The sequence below is a fragment of the Pseudopipra pipra genome, chromosome 4 (assembly GCF_036250125.1).
Source record: "Pseudopipra pipra isolate bDixPip1 chromosome 4, bDixPip1.hap1, whole genome shotgun sequence".
Classification (NCBI taxonomy): domain Eukaryota; kingdom Metazoa; phylum Chordata; class Aves; order Passeriformes; family Pipridae; genus Pseudopipra; species Pseudopipra pipra.
In genome coordinates, this window is record NC_087552.1 from 47369685 (window position 1) to 47383199 (window position 13515).

The window sequence follows — 13515 nt, forward strand, 5'->3', positions numbered from 1 at the left end:
TGGTTTTCTGGCACACAGGATCATCCCATCTCTATTACTACCTATAAACTGATCCACATATACCCTGGTACTGCAAAGACATGAACATCTGCTGTAAACCATCTTACCAACCTCAGGTAGCCTATTAATAATAACTTAAGGCAGGAATTTGCACATAACATTTTTCAAGATCAAGTCTTATACTGTTTGTACTGTCCCATATTCTGATTCATCCATCCAGAACGGACAGTAGAATACCTGCAAACCTGAGTGCGTGGGAAGTGTTTATCCCTTGATGCAGGGCTGATTTCCAACTCTGTTCAACGACATGGTCTATAAGAAGCATATATTACTGAAACAAATATATACTCAAATAAATATACTGATGTACTAGACTGAAAACAAACTACTAAAACAAAGCCAACCCCCTCCCTTAGTGCCCCATTATGGGGCACTAAGAAGTCCTAAGAGGACCAGTTCTGTTGCTCATAAAGAGGCTGCTGAATGTTTTTCTTATCTCTTCTCGAGTTTCATGCACAAAATCATAAACTCCAGCAGCACGCTTCACCTGAACAACTATATCAGCAGGGAATGTCATCCTGTGCACTACATCAACACAGCAGGGCTGCTGAAGTAATTCTACCAGAAATTCTTTGCAAAAGAAAAGGAGCGGGCAAGCTGACTCCCTGAGGTCTGGCTGCTCCCACTGACGTTCAGTGGGAATGAAAATCCCTTTACAAACATTCATTAAGCAGCGAACACTCTGCAACGCTGAGGGCTCTATGGGGAGGCAGTACTTCGGTATTTCGAATTTTCTAGGAAAGGAAAAAAAATAATTATAAACTATTATGGCTTAGGATTGCTCCAGGTCATTGGTTAAGACTGTTTGCCAATGCACAGCGCCTACTTAATTTTTAATTAATCGGCGACCATGGAGAAACTTACTATTTGTCTTGCAAATTCCTCCCCCCCTTCCCCCCCCCCCCCCCCCCCGTCTCGCAGAAACTCCCCTCCCCAGCTACTACACCAATTTCAGCGCCAGCATCCGCGCTAGTTCCCAGCTCTGCAACCCGCGGCTCCTTTCAATTAAAATGGGACGTGGGAGAAAGCGGGGGGGGACGACACGTGTGTAAAAAAATTAGTTAAATCTCGAAATCCTTCCCTCCAGGGGTGGGTCAGCACCGGAGGGGCGACTCCCGGCTCGGCGGGCAGGGTTTTTAAGAGGATCGACTCAATTTGCAAAAATGTGCCGCGGCGCTTTTTTTGGATGGTCTAAGGTTGGGGTGGGGTTTTTTGCTCTTCCTCGCCTCCTCTCCTTTCTCCTTCCCTCTCAGGCTAGCCCTGGGTGGCGGGGGGGTTTGCCCTCCGCATCCCCCCCGCCTCCGCGGCCACCTTCCCCGCGTTCCTCACCTGCACCCGCGGGGCGGTGGCGGCTCCATCCCGATCCCGCCGCGGAGGCGGTGCTTGGCCGCGCCGGGCCGGGCCGGGCCGGGCCGCGGGGGGGGCCCCCGGCGGAGCGGTGCGGAGGGGAGCCCTCCCCGCGCCTCTCCGCCGGGGGCCACCCCGATCCGCGGGTCCCGATCACTCACATCCCCGCAAGCAGGAGGAGGGCGGGGAAAAAAAAAAAAAAGAAGGCCGGGTTATCAATTCCCTGTTAACTCTTCTCCTTGCGGTCTTGTCTTATCCCTTGGGCGTCTTCTGCGAGGAGGGTGGTGCTGATGGAGATGATGGTGGCAGTGGGATGCTCCGTCAAGGGAGGGGCGGAGGGGGAGCAGTAGGGTCCCCGAGGTCCTCTAAACCTAGGTTGATGGGAGCCGTGCTGTCTCTGCTGGTGGCAAAAGCGGCCAAGGAGGATTAGCCCTTGCTCATTTAAAGGTTAAGCTCAAAGCTAACCTTTGTGACTCGGTCCTGTCTGCAAGTCTTCCTATCCTGTGAGCCGTGAGAGTGAACAATTGCTTTCTCCCCCTACTCCAGCACCGATTCCTATTAAAGCAGTCTAAAAATAGCAGATTGTTTCTATACTTTCATATACTTACAGGTGTTTATTAGACAAGTAGACAAACCACCAGCCAGGACACCAATACATTTAGCACTATAAACATGAGCTAAAGAGACAGTCCTGTCCCAAGACCTTATAAATTACGTATAAGAGATGACGGATAAAGAAGGCGGCGATGAAACAACACCAGTTAGTATGACAGGGAGGGAACTCAGCACAGCATTGCGCAGAGTACTGAAGGTATTGAACTATATGCTGTTACACATAGCCTTTTGCTCAAATCAGCTTTAAAGGTACCAGGAGACAAGATTATGGGGAACATAACTGTGTATTGAAGGGATTTTCAAAACCGGTAAAGTGACTCAAGAACATGCATTCCTTTTATTTTGACAATCCCATGTGAACTAAAGGATTCAGGGGAAGATTATAAGGATAACATGAGAATAACTACACTGAAGACACATAAACCTAATATTTGTACCAAGCCTAATAAATGTACCAAAGTCATGGAGTAATGAGGAAACTTTTGGTCTCCATTATCAAGGTATCGGACAGCTAAATAACAATTAACCATCTTAACACCTCCAAAGAGCTTTGACTAATCTGTAAGACATGAATATTCTTTACAAATATTGTGTTGACTTGTCCCTGTTATTCCATACCTCCATGTACATCTGCTAATTTAATTCTGTAATGTAGAGTCAGCTAAATTGGCTGGCGCAGACAAATTAGGGTCTGCCATTCCCACACTCTTTCAGATATCTTTTTTGCATGGTGAGGTTATATATGCTGTGTTCTTCCTTCAGGTTAAATTCCTCAAGTGTGAATACCACCTGGTCCATGTTACTTGTTGACATAATCATTGACTTATTTTAAAAGCTCTTCAGTTTGAAATAACTGCCTTAAGTTCAATCTTCTTAGAAAAAGATTCTGATGTAGACTGTTGAAACTCTCCTGTGGTGAATTCACACAGACTTTCCCCTTACTACCTAATCTTTTCTGGACACTCCTTAAAACTACAATTATATATTGCTCCTATAGATCCTCTGCACACTTCCTGCTTCTGATGCATTTGAAACAGATGTTAGACATGTAACTTAATGCACTTTAGGTAAAAAAAAAAAAAAAAATTTACTAAGGTCTCATCATGGTATACAAATTTAGGTAGAATGAAAATAGAGTACTTTTTCCTTTGAAGTACTATGCATCTACATTTACATAATAAATTGCAGTCCATAGCAACCCCTCCTCCCTAAACAATTAAAAGACCTCATCAAAATCAATTTTTTCTATATTAAAAATTATTTAGGTCACTAAATTAAGTGACCAAAGGTTGCGAAAGCCAGAAGGCTGCCCATGAAACCTTAATTCAGACCTCTTGTGCATGTGTATTGTAACCCAGTACTTAATTATGAGCTTGTCTGCAGAACATCAGGCTCAATTTGGAACATTTGAAATTTTGTAGTGGCAAGCATGTGAGACTGGCTAATTATGTCACCTCCTGTGTTCCCATCCATTTATTCCTTTACTTACTAGGGTCTTTCTTGTGCTCATCCCTGATCATCTCTCAACGTGGAGATTTCTCTTTCCTGGCCTGTCTGAAACCCTTACCCTTAGACAACCACTTTAGTAGTCTATCAGGTAAAGTTTGTTACCATAGGGTCACAGAAATTGCTAATTATTCCTTCAAAGGTTATTTGTGATTTTTCTCCAAAGTTGAGGAAAAAAAATTAAAAGGAATAAAAACAAAGCAGGAAAAAAAAGAGATTGAAAAACAAGGAAACAAAAGTTTCCAGGTTGAAGCAGTAAAGAAATAAGGAATCGAGGTCAGTCTTCCTGATATCACAGACCTGTCTTCTTACAAAGGATCAGCTCTCAAATTACAAGCTTTACAAAGAGACAGTTGTAGCTGAAAGCAAAAGGAAGCATTAAGTTGCCTGCTGCCTTGGAGGGGAAAGATCATGATGTATTTATAAATAAAGCTGCAGTGTGTCAGTGGACATTCTGGAAAATTGATGATTTTGTTTTTAGTTTTGTGATAAAAACTCTACTTTCTGGCTGCTTCTCTTGGAAGAAGGCCTCACCAGGCCAGGTTGGTGAATTTGCTCTTCCCATAGAATAATGTTACTATCAAACTGTAATGTTGTTTTAAAAAGTTTTCCAGCAGAACTAACAAAATTGAAGCATTGGTGTTTATGATACTACTACAGTGCACTAAAAGCAGTATTTCCACTCATTTATGGGAAATTTTAGACCCAAAAAGGCCAAAGCAATAACTATTCAATTTTCTTTTTTTTTTGGAACATGAAAATTCAAAGAAAATTTGAGCTAGAAAAACATATTTTCTAAATGAAATGGAAATACTGCTTTTAGTCCACTGTAGTAGTATCACAAACAACACTGTTTCCATTTTCCAGTCAATCTCAATATCACAAAACTTATATTTTCAAAAGAGTTGCTAAAAATGGTAGTTATTCTCCCGAGTGCTTGTGTCTTTCTGACCCTTTCCCATACACTGTCTTTGCAATCATTAGCAGTATAAACTTGATTTCTTAAATAAAAATCAGATTGTCTTCTTGTTATTTTCTTCCAGGATTTTTAATAATTAAAAAAAAATCCACAAAATTGTGATAATACTCTATGCGGAGCCATGCTGCAGGGTACAATGGATTTATTTTGAATGGGATAAGAAAGCAGAACTAATTTACCGAAAGTAAGGCATATTAAAGTGCAGTAAAATCAAACACTCATGACTTGAGGAACAGAACTGTGCAGATATTTTTTCCTATAGGCTTACTATGGAGGCAAGTTCATATCGTGGGAGATTTTTAATGTGTGGCCTTCAAAACCTACCACACAGAGCTGCTGTGGGGATTAACTGGTTAAGATTTGTAAAGTACTTTGAAGCTTATAAGGCATTAAGTTGCATAAGTGCTAAGCACTATTATTTAATACTTAAGTATTATAACCAAGCTTTACAGGACAACTCACATTCACCTCACTAGAACAACTACAGTTGTTGCAAGAGGTAAAGCAAGCAGAACAGACCACAACAGAGGGAAATTCCTTTCTTGTTTCACGATCAGAGACTAAAGTAAGATACAACTGTAACGGTGTTGTAGAAAAATTAATTGAAAAATAGTTATTAGGAAATGCTATAGTAGAAATCTACATAAAAATGCAGGGCTCCTTAAGGTGCCAGTTCTGTCATTTGTACTTAAACTATGTTCTGTCTTACCCAGACAGACCCATGGACTATTCTCCCAGAAGTACAACTCCAAACCCCAAACCCATAGCTGAGTGACAGTAGGAATGGGTAAAATTTGTACATTCTAAGTTGTACTCCATACATGGCTTAGCTTAGTTAAGTGAAAAATTTGGAAGAAAGATGAACACTGACTGTTGTCTTTATCAATCAGATTGAGAATACCTTTTTTTGATACAGTTGCTTTGTTGAGTTTAATTTTGGTATCAACCTTCTTCTCCCTTGTTTTGTAATGTCAGTTTTCCATAGCAGAAGTCGTCATTGGTATTTTTGTGGTAGCAAAAGGACAAAGCACTGGTTAATAAAATAACAATGCAAAACAGAGATAATATGATGTAATTTTGAGCCGAAGCATGTTAGAGACAGAGGAACAGAAGTGTTTCAGGACTGCGGACAGGCACATACTGTAGAGGCTAGGGTGGCATATAGTGGGACCTTGAGCTGCATCCCAGCATCTTGAAGTCACAAAGACCTTATTGGTATGCAGGGAAGGAGTGTTTGGTTTATTTACCTTACAAGGACTAATTATTATTCAATGGCAGTGTCTTTGCAGGACAAAACACTGAGTACTTAACATTTCTTGTCTCTGCAACAGCGCTGCAGACATTTCACAAGGACAGACTTTTCAAGTATATGCATTTCCTCTCTGTGGCTAAAAACAAAGATTACTTTCCTATAGTGTTTTGACATTTTGATCTGAGTTTAAGCATATAATACAAATTCATTTCACTGAAAGTCTCCAGTATGATCTGAAATTCAGCTATAGAGATAAGTAAAGGCAAAAGAGGGAAAACAGAAAGTGAATAGTGTGCTTGCACAACAGACATTCATGTCCTTTCCTGGGTCAAGGAAGCTGCAGGCCCCTAATGCTCCTACTTCTCTTTGGAAAGCATATACTTCGCTTCCTCTATTAAATTACCAAGAATCATTGGTAATTTAACACAGACCAAATTATTTGTCCCAAAACACAAATAAACTCCATGAAAAAGCCAGAGTTCAATTTAGCTTTCTAGACACCGATCTCTGGCACAGACTGCTTTAATTTAGACACAGCTTAAAACAGACTAGAACAGTGCAGTTCAGAGAAAAGGTTGTACGGTGGCAAGTTTGACTCTACAAACTCTTGTTGCACAGTGTCTTACCAGGCTTTTGAACAGCTGTCCCAGGAGATGTGGGACACTGGAGATAGTACACTTTATTCAGATTCAGCTCCTTAAGCTCAAATGTGTTTGCTCAGAGATTCAGGGCTTCTTTGTTCTCAGCAGGTTTTGTAGGTTTTCCAACCTTTTATCTGAGGCTCTGCTCACATCCACAGTTGCTCACCAACCTCCAGGGTCACAGTGAAAGTGAAAAAAGCAACACAGCTGTAACATTGTTTTCTTTTGTCTTTTTAGGAACCTTTTTCTTTGAGTTCCTTACTGCCTTCTGTTTTGTTTAAAGAGTGTTAAATCATACAACGGCAGCTGTTCATTATTCATTTTAGATTCAAATTATGGGTTAGTTACACTGTTGCTCATACCAACAGTAAACTACTTGACCTGCATTAGTATTCTTAATGTTCATTTTGGCAAAAGTGAAATTATGTTTCTGAAAGAGCAGACATTTACCAGGTGCATTATAAATCTAGTTAGAATTTGAAAAAAATACAGTTGGCTCTTCTGATGCCTGAGTTACTGAGCTTGAAAGATACAGTGACTGCTACCAATTTCACATTGCAGACCATCACACACGCAGTTTGGAAACAGGTGTATGTGGCTCAGTTGTCATGTGATTTTAGTATAGCAAACAAGGATAACTTAAACACTGTAAAAATAGAACCATCAACAAATGTTTTCAAATGTTGCTTAAAACAGTGTCTGGTGTACAGGACACCAAAAAATACAACAAGCAAGCATCCCATCAGTCCCTCCATGCCATGGATCACACACCACTAAAAGGTGGTACATAAGTTTCATGCTGGCAGTAGCCACATGAGGCTACACAGTGGACAGTATTGAAAGATAGCATGTCCACAGCCTCCTTGTATTCACAGCAGACCAAGATCCATTACAGCAAGACCATGTATGTCTTTCTTATCTTTTCCTTTTTTCAGCTGGCAGATGTGTTTAGAATAGGACCTTAAATACCATCCTTCTCTGATGAACTATCTACCTGAACTACTGTGAATATGTCAGATCTCTGGAGTCCTAAGCTCCCAGCAGAAACCATTTTCCTGGGGCTGTGGAGTCCAGTTTTTTCTCCTTCATCCCTAGGGCTACTATTCTTCCCACATACCCACATCCTATAACCGTCAGGACCAAACAGACCATGGCCCAAAGCACTGAGCTCTGTTTTCTTATGCATCTACTTATTTCATGGGGGGGAGAGGGGGTCCTGGGGAGGTTAGTCTAATTTAACTTCTCCTGATCACCAAGAAGCAGAAAATATATGTGTTGTGCTCCAGATAGACCTTCTAGTCTAAAATGCATCAGAGTTAGGAAAAGTCTCACTTTAGCTGCATATGTTTATAATGCGAATTTCTATCCTAAGTAGAGAAAAATGTTCTCTCTTGGCAAGAAAAGCTGTTAACATCAAAGAGTCTGAATTTGAGTTCTCAATATTTCTAAACTTATTCCCATGATATTCCTCATGCATACTCAATCCAGTAAAAAGCTGAAAATGTTTCTTCTGCTCCTTTGTATTTAAAAAGAGATTGATGGAAAGGAATTTTTTTGCAAGCAGTATTTAGAGATGACTCGTAGATCCATTATATTCCAGGACCTTTTTTTGTTCCTTTACCTTTGCCCATTTTTAAGTTAAAGTAACAAAGTGAAATGTCTTATGGTTCATTGCAAATATCAAACTGATTTTATCTCCCTTCTTTTCAAGTTTAATTTAGTTTTATGAAAAGATATTTGGGGGAAAAAAAGGAACAAAAAAATGAAGAGAACATTACTAAAAATAAATTCAAGCAAAGAGCATGTGATGAAGAGTTGCAGAGCCTTCTCAGTCTGGAAAAACAGACTTAATAAAAAATGTGCCTTTTTCTCAACCCTATAACAATTAACTTAATATTAAGTACAAGCTTCTTAAGATCTGGGGAAAACTCCTATTATTGTTATGGGTCCCCCAACAGGGGGATGGGATGGGCAAATCTCTATCCATGTTTATCACCTCCTCACCAAAAACTTGTCTCTCAATCCCTTCACTCCAGAGTCTAGCTTTCTGCACCCTCTTATGAGCAAGAGGAAACTCAGATTTACCCATGCAAGTGGAAATGGAAGTGAGTGCTGAAGAACAATGAAGTGTTATTCTGGAGAGCACACCTCAAATATCTTTCTCAAAGGCCATCTCTAACTTCAGATAATATCTTGTTCACAAAAGAGGGTCTCCAGCCAATGTTATGATAGATGTCTGATTCAGCGATCAGAAAGTCTTCAGAATTCGGCTTTGTAGGGCTGAAGAACAGACTGTATACCATATACTACCCAAAATCTGCTCTCCTAAATCCCTGTGCCCCCTCCCCAGGCCAAAGAATTGCAGGTGTGCAGGTGTATGAAAGCACCCATAGGCTATCCTCTGGATAGGAATTAAGTCAATTATTAGGTCCTGGGAATCTTACTCTCTTTCTGTATCTGAAACTTTTCAAAACGCTGTCCAAGAAGGAGAAAAGCCTTGGGGAAAATCCTGACAAGGCTTCTGAACTGCTATTACAGCCCCTTCCAGTTTCAGGCTACTTGAGGTTTAGGCAGAAAAGAACACAACCTCACTCAGAAATTGTTTATCTTCATTCCACGTAATAGCTCCTTCAGCCTTTCCTCCCAAAAAGACCTGCACTGAACAGGGGGACCCACTGCAGTCACAGCGGCAGTAAGCATTGATTTGCTATCCTGATGGCTAACAGCTTTCTTGGGTGGCAGTTTTAGTACTCGGAAATGGAATTATGGAACTAACTGCATTTTGAAGAGAGTTGCCCGTAATTTCCAGCTGTGTCTTTAACAGAGGTTTCCACTTAATTGTTGACAACACTTTTCTTTTTATAACAAATCGTCCTTCTGAATTTTACCTTTCATCTTGAAGAGGCACTTTCTTTATTTCACTAAAGCTGTAGGTTCACTTTTCTTATACCTCTGAAGCGGGATCCTAATACCAGTAAGACCACCCAAAATACACAACAGAACTGCAGTAAACTTTGAAATGGCTAACCATTTTAGACTTACCCATACAGCTAGCTCACTTTCTGGGGACTTTCAGATTTCTCCTTTGGAAGCAAGCTGTTGTTGCCAGCAGGGAGGAGAAGCAAACATGTTTCTCTGTTGATCTCACTTGGAGTTTTTAGGCTTTAAGAGAGTGACCAGTAGCAGGAAAAGCACCTGGCATAAGGAGTTAGAAAGATGTGGTTAAAATGCAGTACTCCCAACATCTTTAAATTGAAAAGCTGTGTAAAATATTCTTCTTGAGCACTAGTTGATTTTAGGTCAGCATTTCTATGTTTTGACAGGAATTGCAACAAAGATCTGAAGGGAAATGTCTGGTCTGTACCAGGGAGGGTCAAGATGCTGAGTGTAATTGCTCTCAGAGAAGGACAAGGAGCAGGGAACTGCCTTACAGGAAAAATGCCCAGCCTGTGCTCTCCTCTGAGCCAAGCTCAGGAATTGTCTGGCAAAATCATAACCAGCATCTGCCAAAATACTGCAGGTAGCATGCTAACAGCTATACAGCTTTGACAATGAAGAACAGTGGCTGAGTCCAAGCCCCCGTTTTTCTTTAATTCTTGCTGGTATAGACATAGACCAAGATCCTGTTTTCCTAAAAAGAATCCTATGTCCTGCTATGGACATAGGAGGATGAGGCTTCAGCTCAGGCATATCCATCCCTCACAAACAAAAGCCATGTAAGACATGCCACAAAACAAATTTTTCTTTCCAGATCCAGTAGATTACATTGAGGCAATTGCTAATCACCTTAATGGACGACAAGCTCTGAAAGCTGCTCACTCATGGAAAGTAATGAGTTAGTTGAAAACCAGAAGGAGGAATAAAGCTGCGACTAAAAGAACACTATGGCAAGAAGAACATTCCTGCTCTTATTTCCTATTTTCTACAGCTAGAAAATATGTTTCTGCTTGTACAGCATTATGATCATGTATCATTCACAATCTTTACAGCTATCTCATGACTATCTTCTTACTGTAATGCAGACTTTAACATTCTCTGGATATGCTTACACAGTAAATTATTCTGCTTCTACCAGTTTAACCACTACCAAGCACACTTGTCACATAGCTCTGCACTAGTTCTGCATCCACAGTGCAGATTTTTAGAGCTTGCTAACCACATCTCTGCACTTGGATGACATATACAATTCCCACTAAATCAGACAAATGGATGCTGCTGAGCCATCTGTTTGAAGATATGTTTAGTTATATAACCTAAGTTACAAGTATTTCCTCCCAAATAAAGATATCTCAGCTTAGATGGCTACAGAGAGGGGACTGTGCACCTGAAATATCCCCACAAGACGGGAAAATACAATGTAGGAACTGTACAAGATCTGTGCCCTTCTGCAGCAGTTTGTGGAGGCCTGGCAGGATCCCTTAGATCATCACAAATGGCACTGAAGTCTATACTTAGACTAATGAACTGAACCCTACTGTCTTCATTTGAGTGAATGTCTAAGATCCTTTTAGTCAATATGAGATCTACTCAGACCTATTCTGAACTCAGCTGGAGTTCAGAAAGCAGAACAGATGGTAAAATATAGGATTTATGAGTATTTAAAAAAAAAAATGTTCTTTTTGGTCAATTCAGAGTCAGAATCACAAGACCAGACTCTGTTCCCAAATTTGCACTTGCTACTAATGTGAAGTGCCCGTTAAGATTCTTGTGCTGCTTTAATAAATGCTTACAATCAGCACAACTAGAAATTTGACTTGCTTTCCTTGGTATATTACACAGTGATTAACTTTACATATTTGTGGAAGCACGTTATCATGGCTAGGCTTCGCGAATGAAGATTTGGGAAGGACTCTGCCCACACTTGCTACAAGCGTGGTGGTGGCTAAAAAGGCCAATATGAGAGAGACAAGATCGGCTGTAAAAGGCACAGCAGAAAGACTCCTTAGGTGGTATCAGCAAGACACGATTCTTTCTGCGTTGTCTTTTCTCCTTGAGAGTGATCCTGCGTGCATTCTCAAAAGAAGCAGCAGCGTTATAGATGGTGTGTCTCCAGACCTCCCAGCTGGAGGCCAGAGTAGACCAGTGATGATGATCAATATGGCCAAGGCTGAGATGTTGCTTTAGGGAGTCCTTGAATCTTCTCTTCGGGGCTCCTCTCTCGCGGCAGCTGGTGGCAAGTTCACCATAGAGCACGATCTTAGGGAGGTGGTAGTCCTTCATCCTTGAGATGTGTCCTGCCCAACGCAGCTGTGTTCTCAGCAACATGGCCTCAATACTTGTGACTGCTGCCTGTTCTAGAACAGATTGTATTAGTCACATAATCTGACCAGTGGATGTTTAGGATTGTACAGAGGCAGCGTTGATGGAAGCGTTCTAGGAGTCGCAGGTGGTGGCAGTAAATGACCCATGATTCGGATCCATATAAAAGAATAGCACAATGGCTCTGTAAACACTGATCTTTGTACTTTTCTTCAGGTGTTTATTTTGCCAAACTCTTTTATGGAGTTTTCTGAAAGCACTATATGCCTTTACTAACCTGTTGTCTATCTCTCCGTCAATCTTACCATCCGAGGAGATGAGGCAACCTAGGTAATTAAACTGCTGGACTGATTTGAGCTCTGATTCGCCAATGGTGATATGGGGATGAAGGAAGACTTCCTGCGGTGCAGGTTGATATAGAACTTCTGTCTTCTTTAAGCTGACTTCCAGCCCTAAGAGCTCAGCAGTGTCTGCAAAGGTCTGCTGCAGACCTATTTCTGTGTGGGCGACAAGGACGGCAGCGTCAGCGCAAAGCAGCTCTCGGACAAGATGATTTAAGGTCTTAGTGTGGGCCTTCAGTCACCTTAGGTTGAAAAGGCTTCTGTCAGTACGGTATCGAATGTAGATACCATCCTGATCATCGAGGTCTGCTGTGGCCCTTTGGAGCATCATGCTGAAAAAGATTGTGAATACGGTTGGTGCGAGAACACAGCCTTGTTTCACACCACTGGTTATTAGAAAGGGCTCAGAAAGTGCATTGCCATATCTGACTTGGCTGTGCTGATCCTCATGGAGTGAGATGATCATTTTAAGGAACTTGGGGGGACATCCTAAACGTTCCAAAATCTGCCATAGACCTTTTCTGCTCACAGTGTCGAAAGCCTTGGTGAGATCAACAAAGGTTACATAGAGACCTTTGTTCTGTTCCCTGCACTTCTCTTGCAGTTGTCTGAGAACAAATACCATGTCTGTGGTACTCCTGTTGGCTCTGAAAACACATTGGCTTTCAGGTAGAATTCCTTCTGCTATAGTGGGTATTAGTCTGTTCAAGAGTATTCTTGCCAGGATTTTGCCAGTAATGGAGAGCAGAGTAATACCACGGTAATTTGAACAGTCTGATTTATCTCCTTTCTTCTTATACAAAGTGATGATGACTGCGTCACTTTGTATAGGTGAACTAGGTAGTTCACCTAGTTCCCAACAGCACACCACAAATTTGTGAAATTTAGCATGGAGTGCTTGGCCTCTGTGCTTCCAGACTTGAGGTGGAATTCCATCAACCCCAGCTGCTTTGTCAGTTTTCACCTGCTGTAGGGCCTTAAGAGTTTCTCCCATAGTAGGGGCAATATCCAATTCATACTTCGCTGGTTTTTGCGTAATGTACTGAATTGCTGAGTCTTGCACTACATGGCTAGTACTGAAAAGAGTCTGAAAGTGTTCAGACCATCAATTCAGAATGGAGGTTTTATCTGTCAGAAGCGTTTGACCATCTGCGCTGAGTAGAGGGCTTTGGACCTGGTATGTAGGCCCGTATGCTGTTTTCAGGGCTTCATAGAATCCTCTGTAATCACCCATATCTGCGCATAATTGAGTTTTTTCTGCTAGATTGATCCACCACTTGTTCTGGATGTCAAGAAGTTTCTGTTTGAGCTTGCTGCATGCAAGACGAAAGGCTGCTTTTCTTACGTGACAAGATAGCAGTGCAAGGTGTGCTTGGTGAGTAGTTCTCTTCTTCTCCAACAATTCCTGGATCTCTTGATTGTTTTCATCAAACCAGTCCTTGTTCTTCTTGAAGGAGAACCCTAAGGATTCTTCAGAGGACTGCAGGATGCTATTTTTAATATGGTGCCAGAATG

At 41.3% G+C, this 13515-nt stretch overlaps 1 protein-coding gene across 4 annotated transcripts in view; it reads right to left on the reverse strand.

Annotated features, from left to right (window-relative positions):
• Positions 1-13515, reverse strand: part of TRMT9B (tRNA methyltransferase 9B (putative)) — a 123157-nt gene that overhangs the window by 20971 nt on the left and 88671 nt on the right. For 2 of the 4 annotated variants that reach the window (XM_064652827.1, XM_064652825.1), the window contains exon 5: positions 9443-9595. Coding sequence is in view for 1 of the 4 variants with exons in the window: in XM_064652824.1 (XP_064508894.1) it covers positions 1390-1418 (29 nt within the window). In the remaining 3 variants the exon portion in view is untranslated. Of the gene's footprint in view, positions 1-1389; positions 1507-6385; positions 6571-9442; positions 9596-13515 lie in introns of those variants that run through there. The other 2 variants (XM_064652826.1, XM_064652824.1) reach the window with 2 other exon arrangements.